Source organism: Kryptolebias marmoratus, linkage group LG5 (genome assembly GCF_001649575.2).
Source record: "Kryptolebias marmoratus isolate JLee-2015 linkage group LG5, ASM164957v2, whole genome shotgun sequence".
Lineage (NCBI taxonomy): Eukaryota > Metazoa > Chordata > Actinopteri > Cyprinodontiformes > Rivulidae > Kryptolebias > Kryptolebias marmoratus.
This window is the reverse complement of record NC_051434.1, coordinates 15,031,687-15,053,274: the sequence shown is the minus strand read 5'-3', so window position 1 is coordinate 15,053,274 and position 21,588 is coordinate 15,031,687. Positions and strand designations below refer to the sequence as shown.

General features: G+C 37.8%; 1 protein-coding gene across 8 annotated transcripts in view; it reads right to left on the bottom strand.

Annotated features, from left to right (window-relative positions):
* col16a1 (collagen, type XVI, alpha 1) overlaps positions 1–21,588 on the bottom strand; it is a 79,446-nt gene that overhangs the window by 14,156 nt on the left and 43,702 nt on the right. For 5 of the 8 annotated variants that reach the window (XM_017421509.3, XM_025007321.2, XM_017421492.3 and 2 more), the window contains exons 10-43: positions 20,052–20,087; positions 19,900–19,950; positions 19,611–19,643; positions 19,409–19,453; positions 18,312–18,350; positions 18,143–18,205; positions 17,247–17,291; positions 17,050–17,145; positions 16,882–16,920; positions 16,044–16,088; positions 15,887–15,922; positions 15,659–15,781; positions 14,964–14,999; positions 14,459–14,494; positions 14,063–14,194; positions 13,679–13,723; positions 13,295–13,330; positions 13,155–13,208; positions 11,066–11,116; positions 10,840–10,974; positions 9,951–9,986; positions 9,192–9,299; positions 8,800–8,922; positions 8,667–8,720; positions 8,511–8,552; positions 8,311–8,346; positions 8,177–8,230; positions 8,011–8,079; positions 7,874–7,927; positions 6,860–6,886; positions 6,227–6,283; positions 5,907–5,951; positions 5,672–5,743; positions 3,417–3,458 (exon numbers count right to left, since the gene is read on the bottom strand). In XM_017421509.3, the coding sequence (XP_017276998.1) occupies positions 3,417–3,458; positions 5,672–5,743; positions 5,907–5,951; positions 6,227–6,283; positions 6,860–6,886; positions 7,874–7,927; positions 8,011–8,079; positions 8,177–8,230; positions 8,311–8,346; positions 8,511–8,552; positions 8,667–8,720; positions 8,800–8,922; positions 9,192–9,299; positions 9,951–9,986; positions 10,840–10,974; positions 11,066–11,116; positions 13,155–13,208; positions 13,295–13,330; positions 13,679–13,723; positions 14,063–14,194; positions 14,459–14,494; positions 14,964–14,999; positions 15,659–15,781; positions 15,887–15,922; positions 16,044–16,088; positions 16,882–16,920; positions 17,050–17,145; positions 17,247–17,291; positions 18,143–18,205; positions 18,312–18,350; positions 19,409–19,453; positions 19,611–19,643; positions 19,900–19,950; positions 20,052–20,087 (1,995 nt within the window). The remainder of the gene's footprint in view (positions 1–3,416; positions 3,459–5,671; positions 5,744–5,906; positions 5,952–6,226; positions 6,284–6,859; positions 6,887–7,873; positions 7,928–8,010; positions 8,080–8,176; positions 8,231–8,310; positions 8,347–8,510; positions 8,553–8,666; positions 8,721–8,799; positions 8,923–9,191; positions 9,300–9,950; positions 9,987–10,839; positions 10,975–11,065; positions 11,117–13,154; positions 13,209–13,294; positions 13,331–13,678; positions 13,724–14,062; positions 14,195–14,458; positions 14,495–14,963; positions 15,000–15,658; positions 15,782–15,886; positions 15,923–16,043; positions 16,089–16,881; positions 16,921–17,049; positions 17,146–17,246; positions 17,292–18,142; positions 18,206–18,311; positions 18,351–19,408; positions 19,454–19,610; positions 19,644–19,899; positions 19,951–20,051; positions 20,088–21,588) is intronic. The other 3 variants (XM_017421533.3, XM_017421541.3, XM_017421525.3) reach the window with 2 other exon arrangements.

The following is a 21,588-nucleotide window of genomic DNA, read 5'->3' as shown; positions in this document are numbered from 1 at the left end:
CTCACACTTGCAGGTGATCAATTAATCAAGTGCACGTGATCAGCAGCTCATGCCTGCTACTTTACTTTGTTAAATTCTATGGAAGCAGCAATGGTAGATTTAGTTTTTGCACACACATTTTCCATTTTGGTTTTGTTTCTGTTTAATAAATAATGATACAGTGGAGTCTGTTGAGGGTTTTTGTATACTCGAGGTTAGATTTGAATCATTTTCTAACCTAATGAAAACAGATTATTTTTATTATGTCCTGATATGTAAAACCTGATTGAACTAAAAGAGAGTGATCATTCTCCCTGTGACTGTATTGTTCTTTTCCAAACAAAAAACACTGCAATGAAAGTTCTATCAATGAGAATATGACAGTCACATTGTCAAAGGGGTAATTTATTTAATTTGTGGTTTAGTTTGATTTATTAATTTATTCTGACAAACCCTTAATGAACTTTAGATGTATTTTAAATTCTGTGCAAGCTTCGTTAATACTCATTTTTTCTCAAGGCAAGAATAGTGCAGTCATGTGGAAAAACTGGTAAAATTAAGTTCATTGAATGTGTCTCTCTGACACACACACCCTCCCCCCTACCCCCCCACACACACACACAAACACACACAAACCTTTTGACTGATGTTTTGCTTTCCAAATGTCAAATTGGCTGTAATTTCCTACATTTGCAATCTGATTGACACCCACCTGGTTTTCAAAATTGCTCACGTCGAAACAACCAGAATAGCATATTGTTAAAATTAGCACGCAGCATTCATTGGCGGTAACAGGCTTTTTTCACTGCAGCTCTGCCGCTCTGAATTAACGAACAGCAGCTCTTCTTTCCAATACCAAATCCCGTTCCTCTACCTGATAACAGATGATCTTGTGTTTATCTGAACTCACTACAATTTTCTCAATTTGTATGGCAACTTCCTGTCCAAAAGCAATTTTATGCACCTGCAGAAATCGCATATTAGATGGGGTGATCTTCATTTTGTCTCTAAAAATCTGTTTCATCAGAAAATCTGGTGCAAAGTACCGTATCATTTCCAAAGTGTTTACGTCTGTGTGGGACTCAGCAGATGGTTATACAAACACAGTGCAAAACTGAAGACACTGTAACTAAGAGACTTTTCCAGTCATGCAGAATTTTTAAAAATAGTTAATCTTCTCAATATTTATCTTTTATGACCACAGAAAGGATTAGAGCTTGTTCTGGCTGTCACTGGACAACAAGTGGGATGCCTTTAATAGACTGGACAACAATTACACACAAAACTATTTATCTTGCCAATATGGTTATTGATTGTCAACAAGTATTTTAAAACAATAACAATAGTTTATGTTTCTTGCTTCCCACAATAATTGTGTGTCATTAATTACAGTTCAAATCTATGTATCAAAGATGTTTAGAATTTATAAAAGAACAGAAGGGCTCAGATATCATAATACAATGATTGACCACACACATTATGAAGGTTCTGGTCACCCAAGACAGACCCCATTAATAAAGGACCATCATCTTGTGAGCCAAGCTCTACAGAACCGTGACTGCCTTTGTAACACTGGTATTGGACAGTCCTATTGTCTGGCATCAGCCAAACTATGGTGTAGGCTGCCATCAACACCAGAACAATGACTGCTGCATTTAGAGTGGCACCATAATGGAGAGATATGGACTGATGATGAATGAAGTCACGTTCTTTGGTGAATCTCAGTTCTGACCCTCAGCATATGAGAATGCTAAGGGGAGGCGACCATTACTGCCAATGTGGTAGACAAACACACCATTGTTACACCCAATATTATAGGTGGGAAGCCATAAAGAAAGTATGACTTCTGGTCACGTCTGATAGTAATTAAGGGAACTCTTAGGTCAAAGAACTATATCTGTGACATTCTGCATTTATATGTCTACCCCTCCTGAGTCAGCACCCTGTCACAGTCTTTCAACAAGACAATGTCTGTTCACACATGGCAGTGGAACGCTTGTTCAATGTTGAGGTCCTACTGTGGCCAGCCAGAACCCCCAATCCTACCCTAACCAAACATTTGTGAGATGAACTCAGTAGTCAACCCTGACTCAATTCTGATCTGCTGGATCTTGAGGGCCAGTTACAGCAGCTGTAGCCCAACATGCTGTAGGAGAAGATATGGAAGAAGAAGATAAGCCGTATGGCTCTGTTACACACTGTGTTGCTGCTTGTGTCCAGGCCTGAAGGGGTACTACACTATATGGCCCACTCCATTATCCATTTGATGTGATACTCTAATTATTGGAATACAATCACATGACCTTTCAGTACACACTATATCATTTCATTCTATGTCCATCACTCCATCTGGGTGCTTTTTTTTATTATTTGTTCTTTGTCAGTGAGTGCACCCTTTATAAAAAAAGGCAATATGTCCCAATTTTGTGTTTGAGACCATGTCCAGTAAAATCCATTAAAAAAGAAAAAAAAAGAAAGCATTTACACCATCTATTCTAAACAAGAACGGCTCACTGTACACACCCAAGTACATTTACTGCAAAAGAAAGTCAGCTTCTTGTTACAGAAGTGGGACCTTTTCCTCTGAGAAAGTCTGTCAATAGCACCTGGCTTGTTATCAAAGCCATTACTGACCCATTTGACATTGTTCAAACTGTAGCTATTAGCTAGGAAGGCTATTATTTGCTACACACTATTGGCTGCTATGTGACTTAGAACAAGACATTGTGCATTAGACTTGCTCAAAGGAAGGTTCTCTGTATGCTGCTATATGTTCTTCTGACGCACTCTGTAAATCGATAACTTTTTGATATTTCAAAGAACTGTGTTGCTGTATTTTAACAACAAACCTGTTGGTGAGCATCCCGAGAGCCAAGCTGTTACTTTTATAGAAATAAAACCTGCAGAAGCGTAAAGTCACTAATGGGATAAAAAAAAAAGCTAAAATTGAACATGTGCATATAAGTGAGTGTGTTGAGGACACACAGAGAGAGAGAGAGAGAGAGAGAGAGAGAGAGAGAGAGAGAGAGAGAGAGTAAATGATTCAGTTAAAGGTTTGAGGTTAAGTAACAACTCGTACAGTTTCTAGAACATCTTTCCCTTTTACTCATAATGCAACAAGGCACACCTTTACTTTAGTATGCAGATTATGGCTGTATGCGTCATTTCAACAACTAAAGTGCTGCTACATAGCAATGGAACCAATTCACACATCTCCTCATAAACTTTCTCCATTTTCTCTCTAAAATTCTACTTCCAATACTGTGTTACTGATGAAGGCCCCTTAGAGTTCTTTACTGTGAATCAGAGACTGTATTTTGTACGAGTAAAAAAAAAAAAAGAGTAAATTTCTGCATTTGCATTGTACACAAGGCCTTACATATTGTATCAGTAGATACAAGCCACCTCTCCACCTTTTTCTTTCTACATTTACTTACAATTGCAGGATTCCCTGGTACCCCGTCGTTTCCAGGGATACCCTGAAAGAAGGAACTGAGGTTGAACTGGTCTGTTGCCGATCAAGAGTTGGCCACTCCCATCTCCACCAAGGGTTTAGGCAGAGTCAAAGGGGCAGGGTCAAAACAATAAAACCGCTTTCCTGCCTGCCATGCCTCAAAGCTCTAATAAATTTACAAGTCCAAACCAAACAAAATCCTGCATATTAGTTTAAGAACGGTTTTGAGTTCAGTGATTAATACAAATGTAACCTTGACAAAGACATGGCCTCTTGGATCCATTCCCTTTTACTGATACTTACACCTTTGACTCTTGCAGCAGTGTCACTTTATTTGAAGGTCTGTTTAAATTTAAATACTTTACAAATCAGTAAAATTCTTTAGAAGAATCATTGCACCAATTTGCAGACTTACTCATTTAGATTCAGACCTTCAAATAACTGTTCATGTCTCAGCTGACATTCGGAAAGCTTGATGAGTTGCTTCCATTTTGTGTTAAAGCTTAAAGCTCCATATGGGTTAGTGCATTTTAACAAATCGATTTGCTCTGTAACCTATTTTTGTTCAAGCTTTTGCACACATACTTTGTATTTTCTCAGTTCATATCCTACATGCATATTATGAAACCCCTTACGATGCAAAGCATGTCAAAGCCTTATAAATGAACCCAAAGGCCCAAGCCGTAAGCCTACATCATACAGAGCCACAGGAAAGCTCTCAGACCCATTCATGTTGACTACATTTTATGTTTCAGACTCAATATGGATTCACCTGTTTTTTGTCTTTCCATCATGCTTCAAAAATGGAAAGACATAAAAACAAATTTAAAAAACTCAATTTAATGAAGATAAAATATGTAAATATTATATTCATATAAGTTTTCCAATCCTTTAAGTTTATTAATATTGTTATTTTTATTTGTCATTCATACTATGGTTTTACAAAGATTGAATGGCCTTCTTGGTCTATTTTTCTTCAAGAGTACTTCAAGAGTAGCATCAATGCTACATAGTATTTTCTAGTTATTTCTATAGCTGTAATAGGACAGAAGATTGCAATTACAAATAGACATTGTTTTCACAAACATGTTTTCATCCCACTATTAGACAATCTGACCTCAAGCAAGGCCTCTCTGGAAAGCTGTGTCATTGAACTAACCACGACACTGATTGTTATTAAAACACTTTAATTTAATATGCAATTTCTAGACCCCTAGAAGGACTGTTTTTTTTTAAATACATTACCTGTGCCAACTTATTATTTTTGTATATAATCAAGGAGTATACTCAACTTAAGGTCACTTAAGTAAATCTGATAAAGACAAAGAAAACTGACACGGATGGAGGGGAGCCATTCTAAGATCTCAGGCTTTGCTGAATACATTCATTTTGAGACAACACAGTGAAGGGGCTAGTAATAATAGCAACAATGAAAAGTATACCTGATTTGCAAATGTGGATAATTATGTACAGAATGACGAAAAATTAAATAATAAATCCATTACCAGATGAGTCTGAAACACTGAAATGCTGAAAACTTGAAATGGACTGACAATTTTCCATCAATACGTTAAAGCTATAGATTAGATCTTCTGAAGTGAGGTTTTGTGGAAAGCTTCAACAATAATGTTTTACCTGTTGTAGAAAGCAATTTGAATTACCTCAATTTGGGGAAACAAAATTTAATTCTGATCGACTTAAGAAGCAAATGGCTAGTCACGGGGGGTTTAATCTTAAAAATATCACAGTGATTCATGTGAATGCTACTTTATAGACCATTACATTTCCATCCATGTTGCATTACATGGTTATACCAGCAGAAATATTATGATAATCCAACCAGAGGTCTACCAGGTTGCACCAGATGTGCTGCAACTAGCTAAAGCTGCCAGCTTTTGCATCTGTAAATGACCATAAAATTCTGTAAAAAAAATAAATAAATAAAACAGCACAAGTGTTAACAAAATAGTGTTTGCTATTAATTTTTTTTTTGATGGAGTTGTTTTAGAAGAATTTGGTCAAAGTAAACTTATCCCTTTAACTGAGATTATTCAAAGAGCTGTCTAGAACAGGTAAGATATTCATTGTTCATGACCTTTCTTCAGATGACCACTTCAAAAAAATCAGACTTATCATTTTTAGGTATATTTCAGTTCAATTCAGACAAATAAAGCAGCTTCTGAATTGAACTGAAAATATATTCTTATCACCATCCAGCAAGCCATTCTTTTTTATTACCTGGGGTCCTTGGATTCCAGTAACTCCCTGAGGTCCAGGGGGTCCAGGGGGGCCAGGAGGTCCTGGGGGACCCTGTAACATGCAAAGACATGACCACAAATAATACCGAATAATTCACAAATACAAACTGAATAAAGCTTGTAAGAGAAATAAATAAATTAAATAAATAAAAATATTCAATGCTTTGAGACAAAATGTTGGTTTTCAGACAGTTCTGCTGGCTGACAGATCAGACCTGAGGCCCGGGCTGCCACACGTTCATTGCAGTTCCTGGAGCTCCCTGGAAGGCAAAAATAGGCAAAATCAGAGTAGCAAAGGTGCACGGTGGGAAGTTAAAAATAACTGTCAACAAATGTCAAACCACAGAGAAAGGAGAATAACAAAGAACCAAACATTTTTTCTTTTTTTTTTCCCTTAGTGCATTTCTTGTGGAGTCATATTTAACCAGTCCAAAGCTGTTGTATCCGATCTAGTGAGGTGCAGAAATGCTCTTTTAATTAACAGCGTGTCCACACGGGTGCCTTTGAGTTTGTGCTTTTGCAAGTGTGTACTCACAGGTCCACCTACACTTGGCGACATTGGCGTAATGCAGTTGCACTCTCCTGGTTCACCCTGGAATATACATGAAAAACAGAGCCATTAAAAAAGCTCAAGTTAAACTGTTTCCACAATTTTATGCCTGCAAAACAGAGTTCTCGTTCTACTTCAATACAGAGCATTGTTTATGTAACAACTGGACTTTCTGCTTTTTCTTTTAGAACACCTCTTTTTCCTTTCCATTCGTTGTCTTCTTTCTTTTAAATTAGCCTCTATACACACTTGCATCTCTTATCTGCCACCCTTAAACTCTGCCTCTTTTGTTTCTTCATTTCTCCCTTCCTCTCAGTGACAGTCTGGACTTGTGGCCCTGATACATGCAGTAATTAATAGTCTCGTACACACACTCTCTCTTCAGGCCCGCAAAACTCCTCGTCTGCCAACAATGACACACTTGTCACCTCCGCTGCTACTCTGTCTGTGGCCCCGGGTCGACGTGTGCAAGCGTGTGTCAGCGCAAGTGTCTGTGTGTGTCTGAGGCAGGATGGAGTTGGCAGGGTGTTGAGCCATCTCTGGTGATTACCATCTGTTCCGCCCCTTTATATTCAAACCCCTCCGGTTGGCGTCATCCAAACAAAACGGTAGACTTACCTTGTCCCCCTTAGCTCCATCATGTCCCTACAAAAGAACGAGACACAGACACAACACACTTAGTTACTCTTGCTTTGTTGTTTCACATGGAATCTCAAAGGCCAGTAAGCTGAGACCAGATGATGGGGGCAGAGGATGAGAAGGGAGCAAACATTGCCTAAATCAAGGACAATTCTCAAAGAAGCCTGAAGAAAATTAAAGCTTTAAACAGACCATAACATGTAAACAAGTTTGGAGAGCACATACTACCTAACAGATGTCATGCAAGAGAATCAGACTACTTGTTTATTATTGTTAAGTAGTTATATTGAGAAAAAATGGAGTTTGTAGCCATTTTGGTCAAACCTTGAAAATACCATTATGTGATATACCCTGCAATAATGTGATATCTTGTGTGATCTTGCATGATCTGTGAGTGTCAGAAGAATGAATCTCTGCTTTTATCTCACCAAATATTATCTCAAAATATGTGAAATTCACAAAGGTATAGCCATTTTTGTGTAGGATAAAATCAGTTAGTTGTGGTGGCAATCTTGAATTGGGTTGCCTTTGAAAGTTAATCAGTTTTAGATGTATAGCTAATAATTACTTTTTGAGAGTTTTTTTTTTTTTGCTAACAGACAAACAAGGTTGACTCCCACAGTTAATCCCAAGGTTTTCAGCAAATATGTAAATGTGCAGTGCTCAAAGTATGCATAAAGGACAATACGCGGGTACTATCATACCAAATCTTAGCTCAATATTTGTAAAACTGACAGAATTAAAGACATTTTTGTTTCCTTTGGTCAGTTAAGTGTGGCAGGCACCTTGAACTGATTTGAGTCCCAAACTTAATCAGTTTTAGATCTCCTCCAAATGATTACTTTCTGAACGTTTCAATAAAATATGTTTAATGGTTGATGAGATATTATGAGAGCTGATTCAAATAGTTAATGACAGAAATTTAAACATAGATGCAATCAGTTAGCTGATGCCTTTGACAGAGTGTGATAATAAGAGAGCAAGACAACTCACAGGTTGGCCATCAGCTCCTGGTTTTCCTTTAGAACCCGGGGCACCATCTTTGCCCTAAAAGTAAATTGAACACATTGTGTGAGAACAACACACCACTACATCATGGGCCTGTTCCATAAGAGATCTTGTAGTCTTACTGGTGGCCCAGCTACTCCAAAGCCGGTAGGCCCCTGAGGCCCTGGAAGCCCCATGTCACCTTTCGAGCCCTGTGAATGAGAAAGACTCGAAGTGAAAGTCTGCTCAGGCTTCTTCTAGCTATAGATGTGATCATTTGGGTAAAATCCTCCTCATTTGAAAGACTACCTTTTCCCCTGCAGGTCCAACAGGGCCAGGTGATCCTTGAACACCAGGAGGTCCCTGTATAAAATCCACAGACTTGACTAAATTCTGAACATGCAGAGCTAAGAAGCAAGGCTTCAAAAGTTTGAGAGGCTTACTACAAGTCCTGGGAGACCCCTTGGTCCTTCTTCACCCTACATTATATGTAAAAAAGATGACAGATTAAGAAAATGAGACTATGAACAGTTTCCCCTGCTAAAACCACAACATTCCGAATCAACTGGTTTGGGACAAATTATTTATTAAGATTCATTTTCCAAAGAAATACTAACTTATCCGTGAAACACACTGGCCTTACCTGTGGTCCTGGAAGGCCAACTCCTGCAGCTCCAGCTTCTCCCTATAGGGGCCAAAATACACCACAGATCAGAATGACAGCAGACCAGCACATCAAAAGATACAACCCTGCATTTGCATTTGTTTACAAGATCATAGAATAAAATGAAATTCATACCTTACTGCCTTTGTAACCAGGTGACCCCGGTAAACCTGGAATGCCTGGTTTTCCCTAAAAAGTGCAAACATAAGGTAAACATCATTTCCTGTACTACAAAGCTAAAAAGTAAACTGGTTCAAAATTTCCTCACATTCTTGCCAGGCTTTCCAGCTCCAGGGGGCCCAGGGTCTCCTTTCACTCCTTTGGGGCCTGGCACAACTACACCATCACCAACTGCAGTGCCAGGAGAGGAACAGCTGGCACATGCCTCCCCCTGTGTAAACAAACCATAAACATACTCTAGAAGTTACTTTCAGAAAAGTCAGTTTTTAACTTTTGGCACTAGAACTTAACTTTACACCAGGCATTTGACCTGCAATTAAGTTTTCAAAGACAGAAAAAGTAAAACACAAACAACAGCAACTATACAAAAGACACACATTGCACATTCTTACATTGCACTAATTTTAGTACCAAACATTGAAAAATGCAAATGTATCTGCAACAAGGTGACCTGGAAGTTTTTGGATACTGTCCAACTACCTTTTCTCCCTTCAAGCCCTTTAGTCCATTCTGACCAGGCTCTCCGGGTGGTCCTGAGACTCCAGGAATACCATCAATTCCCCTTTCTCCTTGGTCTCCTTGTTCACCCTGGTAGCATTGGCAACAAAAGGACAGAGAAAAAAAAAACATGTTCTAGTATTACTAGAGAGCAACGTTTAGTGGAACAAGAGTAAAGCTGAATTAACAAAGGGTAGACATTTATTCACATGGAACAACTGATGATTTATTTAGCTCTCAAACAGTTTCAGTCTCAGGTTTTTAAGAACTGAATGGCTCTACTTTGAATCTGAAGCTAAGTGATCCCAGAGAATAGATTTTATGCTATGTTAAGACATCCTTGCTCTGTTGATGGCAGATTTACATTGCAGATGTTTTGGGTAAATGTTCCAGACAACAAATTAGGAGGCATAAAATAAAGCTGGGGGTATGGGTGCCTCAGCTCTCTAAAATCTTGTTCAGCAATGTTAAATTATTAATAGCTGTTTGTTTAAAAAAAATCTTTCACTTTTTTTTTTAAGAAAGATTGATTTTTATGTGGACAGTGGGTTATTTAAAAGACTGGTGGAATGCCCAAGAGGCTTGATTAGTTGGTTTTAACTTCTCAGCTGATAACAGGGCTTTTTAATGTGGTGTGAATTTCTTGCTGAGTCCCAGCAGGAGCTCACTGTGTGTGTGAAAATACACACAGAACATCTATTTATAAAGGAAATCAGTAGAATACTTAAACCAGAAACTTACCTGCTCTCCCTTAGCACCAGACAAGCCCGGTGGTCCCTATGAAAGTAAAGATACATGCTCAGTCATCTGCAAGCGCTGAACAAACTTCTGCCCACACAGATAAAATAAAAACAGTTGACATGGAGCACATAGGATGTAATCAAGGGAGGGGATAAGAATCAGTAGAAGTTTAGTGTACCCAGCAAATACTCTCACATATCCTGTTTGTTCAATGAGCATTATAAGTAGAACTGCCCTGGAGAGCAAAATCATTCTGTATCACAAACTTTTCAGTCATCCAGATGGAAGTTAATCTGTTTCACTTTGCAGGAGGACAGAATGCCAAGAAGCAGCATTGATGTTGTGGGATTTGTCTGGTCTTAATTCTGATGACAATAACGTTTGTAATGTTGAGCACAATGAATCCATTTAGCCTCGTTTTTTTATTCCTTCTTATTGTTCTCAGGTTGGCTTGTAAACTGTAGGATCTTATCCCATGTGCTGTTTGATCAAACTGCTTTATTTCCATGCAGTTTAATGAGCAAAAACACAGTAATAGCCAATAAAACCAAAACTGTGCTATACGAATGGAACACATGAGAAAATAAGTAGGGTGACAGTGCACAATCTGTTTTCCAAACTGCTCAGTATGATCAGACTAGTCGATTTCATATCAGCCAATAAAATTCAACAGAGTATCATAAAGAATTTTTTAGGAAGATTTGCTTTAAAATCGCACTAAAAGTGAGCTGCTGAAGGCAACTGACCGTCCTTTTCTGCTCCTGCTTTTCATGCCTTCTACAACCAGGCAAACATTCCTCCAAACTGCCTGTGCATGCACAAATTTCAATTTATTGTACTGTGCAAACATTTGTGTAACAGATACATTTTTCTTGGTGCACAATCAAACCTGTTTGCCATCAGCTCCAAGACCTGGTGGTCCAGGTGGACCTGGAGGGCCAGGTTCACCTTTTCTTCCCTCGGGCATTTTGATTCCGGCGAGTTGGCTGCCAATTTCTGTTGGCTGACACACAGCACAGTCGCCCTGGGGAAGGGCAAGAAGTCAGAAAGATTAGTTTGCATAACAATTAGGCTAGAGGATGTGTAAGTAACACTTTTATCTACACGTGCTGTACCTTCTCACCCTTTGGGCCAGGTTCACCAGCACCAGGCAGTCCTTGTTCTCCCTGTAAAAAGATTATCTTATTTAGATTTGACATCTTAAAATGAGCCTATCAACAAACATGCTCATGCCAAACAGATAATATTTCTCATTTGAAGAACTAGTATTATGTATTCATTTTTTTCTACATGCAAATTAAAAGCAAAAAAGAAATAAATAAAAGATAAATGTGACCAACAATATTTATTGTGAAAACGAATGATATCTCAAGTTCATTATTTCTTTTCCACTAAATCTGGTTAAAATTTACGTGATCTCTGCTTAGAACTGTCATACATTTTTGAAGTCACCTTTGTCTGTAAGCAAAATATTTTATGAAGCACTGGTCAATTTCAATGTGAACCTAAAAAAAACAACAACAAATTAATCTTACATCTAGATCTACAAGGGATTAACTTTTGGAGTCAACCAATTCAAGATGGCTGGGGTCGACTGACTTTAGACAACATAACCATGGCTCTAACTCTAACGGATTTTACAGAGCCTACTATATTGAGTGACACTACATATTTTAAAGGTTTGACCAAAACAGCTCAAATGTTATTTTTCATCATAAGACGATTTTAGTTTAAAACTCTGGCATAAAAGGCAGTAAGTTTTGTGCATTCCTCCAAGGACTGCTAGACCTTGATTTGTTATTAGGCTTTTACTGTGTGATAAATGAAGAATCAACTATGGAATACAATGTGTTTCACACGTACATGACTTTCGTATTTACAACCTTTGCTGCCTACAGTTTGAAGCATTTCAGCCATTTCTGACATGCTAAAATGCAAAAATATGATTCAGTTAAGTCTCAGTTAAGGCAGTCCCATGTTGTGTAATTTCAATCCTAATCTAATATCAGTAAGCCATGCCGTGTAACAGATATGTTATGAACTTGACAGCAAGCTGGATGTGTTGAGTGTACAGTAGAGATACATCCTTAGGTAATAATTGTAATACTAAATAAGCTGTGAGACAAGTCAAACACAACACTTTTCATTAGTGTTAAGTATGTTTCTCTGAGTTCATGGACTGGAAAATTACTGCACTGTTTAAACTGTTGAACTGTTGTATGTGTTGATTATATTTACCGGTTTGATTCTCATCCAGAAACTGCAGTTCCCTCACTTGTTTCAACATACAGTCTTCTTTTTGGTATGCACTATTTTTAAGCTATTTTTTAAAACAATTTTCCCATTATGATTTTGATTAGAATGCCATCCTGTGCTACAGCTGTTTGGTAAGTACACATGAGCCGTAGCTGTGGTACCACTGCAAGACAGCCTGGTTTTCTGATACTGATTTATCCTTGGCTCTGTTTGGTTTCTTGGTCACAAGAAAAGGGACAGCTTCTGATCTATGATCAAAGATATCACCACAAATCTTCCATATTGTTCATTTTTCACATTGAACAACCAAAAACACAGTTTTTTGTTGCTTTTAGTGGTGCCAGAGCAACATTTTTTTTAAAATGTATGTATTAGTTAATGTAGCTGAAAAATGTGTATTAAAATAAGTTTCAAAGTGAGGGATGAGTTTTAAATCTGATGAGCACTGACAACTATGAGTTCTCAGCCAGGGTCAAGCAGAGTGTGTGTTTACTCCTATTGCATATTTATAAATTAAAATGCATAGATAGACAAACTTTATGCTAAAGTGCTTTGAAACATCAGTTTATTCTTGGCAAAACACACGTTTCTATTTAATTTGAGAGTCACCCTGATGCTTTTTTTCTCATTTAAATCCCATAAAAAATGTAATTCTGTTTAAACATGTTTCTATTAACTTGTTTGGGGCAAATGAATGAGCCTATTTGGTATCACGAAAGAACCAGAAATAAACCCTTATACACACAAAAAAGAAGTGTCACAAAGTGAGACCAGTCTTTTTTTTTGTTTGTTTTGTTTCATTAACCTTGTTGAAACACTTCAAATGGTGCATACTATTTAAAAAAAAGTGAAACTCTAATGAAATGAATGCTATATAAATAAATTTGACTTGACTTGACTTGAAAACAAGGTTATTAAAGTTAATCTCAGATTGCTTTGTTTTCCTACCATTTCTCCTTTCTGTCCGTTCTTGCCACTGGGTCCCCTCTGTCCAGTTTTCCCCTGACATGTGATCACAATTTATTTCATAACATCAGCAGGTTGTGAAGCAGAACTTTCAGTTTCAAAAATACTGAAGCTGAACTTACCGGCTTCCCATCAGCTCCTGTGCTGCCTGCATTACCCTGCAGACAGGCAAAGGAAAAAAAAAAATTACAGAATTTCCTGAATTGCTAAAAAAGGATGAGATTTTAAATTGGTAATTCACCCTTCATAGTAAGTCGCACCCTCCAGGCAGCTATGTCAAATGATATTGGTTTTTGAGTACCTAGGTTCTTCACTAATATGTTTCCAGCTGAGGAATATCCCTATGGTCGACAGTTTGGGGCTCTAAAATTAGCACAGTGCTGTGATTATCTTCCTGATGGAGTTTATTAAGAGCCCTGCTCAGACACCTACTGGGTGAGCTCCTCTTATATAAGCCGTGTCAGCTATTGGGGTCACCTACAATGTACTACTTTCGTGTTACTTACCTTCTCTCCTTTAAGTCCAGGTAACCCTGTGTTTCCTGGCTCCCCCTGTGAAGAAGAAAGAGTAGGAAGTAAAACATAATAATCTAATAATCTTGTAGTAATCTAAGATGACAAAATGCATTCAGTTTGATATATTAACTGCATAAAAATTGTAAAGAGACCCAAAAGAAGTGTTTAAACTGCTGCCAATAGGTCATTAATGTCACTATGGTAGCCATGCAACTGTGTCTGCCACGCCTTGACCACTATTCATGACATATGCAGACAGAAATGCAGACTAAAAAGTAAACCTCAGGCAAACAGTCAATGTGCGAAAACTAAAAATCTAAAGTATCCCCCATACCCCTATAAAGTGTGAAATTTGAAAAAAATCAGAAGACTCACTTGCTCCCCTTTATGTCCAATTCCAGGCTCCCCCTTTTCTCCCTTCTGTTGCATCAAAGTTTGGGTTAGGACACCACCATTGAGGTTAGCAGGAAGTTGTCCAATGGTGGGGCATGCGGAACACGACTCTCCCTAAAGCACATTAACAGAGGTTGTCATCAAACTAGTATGCACTCCAATGCTGATTTACATAAAATTTGGAACAAATTTGCAACATTTAGGAACTTAAAACTATTAAAGTTGGGAAAAGTTCTTCAGTTCCATGTCAGTCAAGGAACAAATTCAAAGCTTGGTTAATTAGTAAGGCAAATTTCTCTGGCCTGTAACTAAATAAAGCAGCCTAAATCAGAAAAAAAATGGTTTAACTCTGAGCTTAAAGACAGACACCAAGCTGACCTTTTCTCCTTTGGCGCCATCTGATCCCGGTTCTCCCTGCCAAAACATACAAAAACACAGACATCCAAATTATTCCTAGCTCATCCTGCCAAGCATGTTTGCTTTGAGTTCTCATGCCTGAACACGGCATTGGAAGCATTTTGGTCATTGCAATTAGGCAGATGTCAGTGGATACCAGTAATGTGTGTGTGTGTGTGGGGGTATTTTTATATATATATATATATATATATATATATATATATATATATATATATATATATATATGTATGTATGTATCTATACACCTGCATACAGTTGGTGCTGTTTTAGGAATCTCATTTTTTGCATTTTATGCAGTTTTGTTCTCCTAGTTCTGCTTACATCTGCTTTAGGAAAGAGTCTTTTACAGTGCTGATGTTAGCATATCTAAATGTATAGGAATGCAGATGAGTGTGTGAATAGGTCATACTTCCACAGAATATGAATTAACTAGAAATTACAAATGAATGAGGAGGGAGCTCGATACCTTCTGTCCTGCTTTGCCATCCACACCTCTATGCCCCTGTTAAATACAGAGAAAATTAAGTAAAAAGGAGGATTATCAAAAGTAAGGGTGTTATTAGTTCAGCTTTGTAAGAGAGGGGGCATATCTACCATTCCCTTTCTGTGTATATACCTTGTTCTCCCTCTGCCCTAACCAGGTATGACAGATTGATGCTGACACTATTGAAAATCGTTGCACAGAGAATCTCATAAGGCTAAAGATTTATATTCTATCACCCTTCCTCCACAAATCATTCTCTATTTCACCTGCTGTAAGTGGGAGTTAAATAAAGGAGATAAAAAGAAACACAAAGTACAGTATTTTGAATTTTGACTCACAAGAGAGACATAAAAACTTATTAGAATTATATTAAGGAAAAGACCTTTGCCTTGGTGACTAAACTTTTGGCAGCATAACATGTCTTTTCCCCCGGAACTGCAAGAATTTACTGGGGCAAATACAACCTCAAGGTGGCTATAAATGCTACACTTTTCTCTCAGAATGATAAGAAAGATTAAATATATATATGCTATCACACAAGCGCTCAGGGTTCAATTGTCAGCTACAACTCAGACCGTGTCTACAAGTCTAATAAAACATGCAGCAAGATCATAAAAATGTAAAACGGAGCATTTCGGCAGGTGCAGAATACATTACTGTCAAAGCGATGCACTTACAGGGAGTCCTCTCTCTCCAGTCCCTGGGGATCCGGGCTCTCCTTTAGGACCAGGCTTTCCTTGCAAAGCTACTGTGTTGCTGAGGTCTGCAGGCAACACTGGGCATACTTCGCAGGGGTCACCCTTAAGAACACAAATCAAATACACAAAATGCATGTGAAGAGTGAGCACACAGACATACAAATATAAAAAAAAAGAGACCAGGGAACAGCTTAACTGGTGTTATACCTTCTCCCCTTTAGTACCTCCAGGGCCTCTTGGTCCCTGAGAAAACAGCAGAATCCCTGTCAAATGCTGATGTATCAGCTCATAGTTACAATACTGTCTATAGGAAGCTGATGCATGCACTACTGAATAATAATCAATGTTTAAAATAGTTTCTCACTGGATCTCCTGGCAATCCATCTTCTCCTTTAGGTCCCATATCTCCCTGTTAGCACAAATTTAAATCTGAATACCACTATACAGAAACAAGCTTATTTAGCTGTAAATAGGCACCAGAAAGGTGCCTATCTTCAATCTTCACCCTATCTTTTTTGTTGTTGTTATAACATAAGTATATTTTATTAAGTTGAACATATACACTAAGTTTTAATTTCTGATAGAAAAGTAGCAAAAAACTTCTGAAGTTTACAATACATATGAATCCATTTTTTTTAAAACTGAACAACATTACCTTTAAATGGTCAGTCTCCTAATTTTTGAAGTGATGCTCTGCTCTGGCCAAATGAGTGCCAGTTTTTCAGGCTTATAAAACAACTCTTTCTTAAAAACAACATGCATGTGTGAAATAATGGTACATTAGCTAATATTAAACATTTACATTCTTGCATGAAACTGTTTAGTTTATCATTGTTTTCTTCATTGAATAACACCTACAATACTGCCCGAGTGTACAGTATGTGTGCTGGACAGAGACTGTGTTTAGACTTTAACTTACTCTCTTTATATATATATATATATATATATATATATATATATATATATATATATATATATATATTAAAATGATCTATGTTAACTGTTTATCTACAACTTTTTTGTGAACATTTTTAATCCTGATCCAAAAAGCATTGAGTAACTACACATTTCAGTTGTCTGTTATATATATTTCACATGCACATCCTTAACTTTAGATTATTATTTAAACTTTCTTACTCAGTCATTTTTAGCACAAATATGAGAACTATGAGAAACTGTAAAGTTTCAGTGCTTTAGTTTACCTTTTCTCCTATTCCTTTTCCAGGATCACCAGGAAGGCCCTAGTATAGTTCAAAGAAAGGATACAGCAAGGACAATGGAATACACCAAATATATCTGCAGCAAGTTCTACTTATATATGATATATATATATATATATATATATATATATATATATAAAGGACTCTCACTGGAGGACCAGGTTTTCCAATTCCTGGTGGACCTGGAAGTCCGGGCTTCCCTGGCTCACCAGCCAACCCTTCAGGACCCACTAAACCTGGTGCACCCTGGCAGACAGGTTCAACAGAGATTCTATTAAATCCAAATGGGACTGAATGAATGTGACAAACAGGCGGAGGGCAGATTCCCGAACTTAAAGCAGACAAACCTTCTGTCCCTTGGGGCCGACCACACAGATGGACCCCGCTCGACCCTGGGAAATGGTGACAGACAGAGAGGAAAGAGACATCGTCAGTATCATCCGAGAAGTATCACTCAAGCTCTGCTGACATTTCTTAGAAAGAAAATGTTTAAGACACTTGTAGGTTTCCTTAATTTGTTTATTATTTTACATCAAGAAATAAAATAAAATTTTAAGGCCTGTGAGATGAATTGTCTTCAGTGGAGCGTAAGCAATATATTCTGTCTGCTTGTTTCAAGACACATCAACAGGCACATTTATATTCACAATGTCAGATGGATGGGAGGCATAACAAAATCTATTCTCATCTGAATCCATCTGGTCACAACAAGAACTCGACTTGACAAATAGCTTAATATGACATTGTCTGATGCCAGAACTGCTGGACTAGCCCACTGCACACAGAGGTTGCAATTTGTTCTTCAAAAGTTTTCCATGCATTTTTATGGGATCATTGCACCGTACAGGAAAGATTAAAAGGTTTAAGTCTTTCTGAATAGACGACTGCCTGTGTGGGAGACAAACAGCCCAGTCAATGAGGCAGCATTGATTGTGCAAGCTTTGTTGCTCTAGCCTAATCTAACAGGCATTAACAGGTTGACTTAACGTGACGGGAGAGAGCAGATATCAATGGGACTCTGAGTTTAAAGAGTAATACCACATAAGTTTCCAGAATACCCGGTCAAGTCTGATAAAAGTAGCTGTGTAAAGGGGTATGTGTATTTAGTGATGTAGGCATACATTTTTTAGCATTGTAAATATGTATTTTAAGCTTTCTAGCAGATTTTGTGCCTGAAGGCAAATTTAACGGTTCCTAAATGCTTTAGTTTTAGTTCAAAAGAAAACAAATTCAAAACACCTACATCCTTCCCTGGTGTTCCTGTTAGACCTTGTGGACCGAGCTCTCCTTTCTGACCTTTATCTCCCTAGACAAAGCCAGAGAGAAGCATAGGGGGTTAGTATTTAATTGCACAATCATTAAAGGGTCATGTCCTGATTATTAATCACCAAAAAGTTTCTTAAACTGCTCACCCTGTACCCAAGTGCTTCGCCCCAGTTGGAAGCCATTCCCTGTGGAAAAAGGCAATGAAGACAAAGCCCAGATCAATGACTTGCATCTAAAAAAGGAGACAAAATGCACACACTACTGGAGTATGGCAAATGCTTTGACCAGTCAGCAAGACATATGGACTACCGGGAGGAAGCTGTTGCCCCTATCACACATACACACACACCTTAAAGAATAGAAAACATCTATATTATGTAGTTTGAGATAAATACAGATGTGTAGTGGGTTCAAAAATAAATTCAGACCCCTTTACATTTTGCAATTTTGTAATGTTGCAGCCTGATCCTATAATTGAATTTTTATGTTTGTTTTTTCTTTTCTCAGTATTTTTTATTTACTAACCATAAAGCCTCTACTTAGTGCAAAATTCTTAACAATCCACTTTAAAGACTTTCAAACTGTGAGGAATGATGAACACTATCATATAGGGAGGGACCTGAAAATGGCTGTCCCCCAACAATCTGCATCCCGCCTGACTGACCTTGAGAAAATTTCTAAAGAAGAATGACAGAAAATCTCAGTTGCCAGAGGTGCTTTGACTAAATACTAAGTAAAGGATGAGAGTATATATGTTAATGTGATATTTTATTTTATTTTTTTAATTTGCATAAAAAGTAAAATTTACAAAAGAACAATAAAACAGTTTGTTTTGCATTTTGTCAGTATTGACTTCTTTGTGTAGATTGTTGTAAAAACAAATTGAAGCATCATGCTGCAACATAAGACAAATTTAAAATGTTAAGGGAGGGTCTGAATACCGTCTGAACTTACTGTATATGTCTGAACCAGGCAACTTTTATTTCCATTCTAACTCATTGTATATAAGCAGTGTCAAGTGTATTCCAGGTAAATGCGTCAATGCATGACTGTAGCTCGCTACTGGTAAATACAATAAACATATATAGAACCCCACTGTTGTCACTGCAAAATTTCTACTGGCTATGCATGCATGAAAACAAGGTTTTGCATTTCAATCAAACTTGAAAGCTAAAAGGGGTTAGCCGAGTTGGAAGGCAGTGGGACTTTCTGCTGTAACCTGCAGCAGAACTCTGGCACTCACCGACTCGCCTTTCTCTCCCTTCTGGCCTTTGGGTCCTTCCGTGCACTGAGGTTAGAGACAGTTGGTTGGCACATGTTATCACACACCACTCTTGGCACAAAGTTCAGGCTTACTGTGCTGCATGTAGAGCAACAAAAGAACACTTTTTCTGCAAGATAATCCGCACGACATAGGACTGGAACACAACTCCAATGTTACTTACTGGATCTGAACTGGAGCCAGAACAGCCATCACCCTGAGATAGAAATAGAAAGGTGGAAAGTTGCTTCCTGTGTGTGGCAGATTATTGGAAGAGGCTATACAATGCATAGTTATGTGGTTATTTGGTGTTAATCCAGCATCATTATAAATTTCAGCAGCATCAAAGTGTTTAAGTATAACATTATAGTACTGGGCCTGTTAATACATGTGTTGATGTTGCAAATTCCATTAATTTCAGTTTTTATTACATATGGGTCTTTGATTGCATTGTAGATATTCTTTACACTCACCCGGTCACCTTTTTCTCCTTTCAACCTAGCAGCTCCGCCAAAGTTTACAACCTGCAACACACACACCCAACACACAGTTACACACTTTGTGGTTTAATACCTCTAACTTAATCTACGGGAAAGAAATGCAAATAAGAATCAGTGATCCTTACATTTTCCTCCCTACTCAGGAGTAAACAACCAGCACACTACAGGCAGACACAAAGAAATAAACAATTGTTATAATTTTATGTAATATCCACTGAAGGAGGTGTAAACTGACTTGTAGTTTTTGCTTTCACCTGGCAGTGGCACTCTTGCACAAAATCTAAACCTTCACAGACTCTGTGCTGCTACGTAATGCAGATCCAAAGAATAGGTCGTATGCAACTGCACGCTAATATACACTCACACACACACACACATATCCCATGGGAGCAGGAGATCAATAGGAATGTCTGATTCCCACAGCACAGGAGTGAAGAGACCAGCTGCTCCTGCAGGAGAGCGCAGACATTCATACAGTCACATGCACATACCAAATAGGGACGGCAATAATAAACAACTGAAGCCTTTTCGGCAGAAGCGGATAATTAAAGCTGAATTACCGCAGTCTGTGTTTCTGGGAGTGTTGCTTTCACACACTAGGAAGTTTGCAATATGCTGAAGCTGTGACTACGAGCTTGCTGAGACAACGAAAGAGAGCCTGTAACAGCACTGAGACAATGCGTAATTCTGCCTCTTCTCTCTCTTTTTTTTTCCACCCCTCTTGCTCTTATGAGCTACAAATCTGTCAGTGGCTTCCTAAACCAGCTGCAGTGACGAGTCACTTTTTCCAGGAGACTGTGGGCTTGTTCAAGTCGACAAAAACATGTACTTACAGTAAAACTTCAAAAGCAACAGTTTTGTTGATTATTTTCTTCAATTTTACTTAAGAAATGAAATAAAATTTATCAGCTCAATGTGCTGTCTTTTCTGGTTAATTTTGAATGATAATGTGTAAAATACAAACAAAAACCACACATCTCATATAGGATTTTGCATTACATTTATACTTTAAGCTCCTGTCTATTGTTTCCACAGTAAATATCATGGATCACCAACTACAGGCAAGAGATTAAGTTTTGCAATAAATATAATCCCTTTACAGCATATTACATCTCTATAGCGCACACAAATGGTGACCTTTTTGGTATTCATAGACACTCATTTTCTGCTGTTTTAGTGCTGCAGAAAAAAAAAGAAAATTCTAAATATAACATCAAGACTGCATTCAACATATGCATGTATCTTTACAGGCCTTTTTTTCTCCCTTTACAAGTCTGATGTGGTGTAACTGACTTTTATGTTACACCGTTTTACACTTTTACACATGTAATACAATGGCAAACGTGAAAGTTTTGTATAAAATAATATTTATTTTTCATCATCATTAGATGCAATTGGTGTTATTGTTTTTCTCCAGGTTGGTGGAGCTGAGCCTTTAGACTCACATCGCCAAGAAGCACTGATGCAGAGGGAACAGTATAGAAGAATAGCTGATGAAGCATGACATGAACACTGATGAAAATTGGCTTCTGAGTGAGCTTAGGGATGAAAAAGCAGGAATCCAAAACCACCACATATTCAGATCACTTATTAATATAACCACGTTAATTTAAATGCCTGCTCTGTGTTATTTGCTGCTATTGTTGAAACACTACATTTACT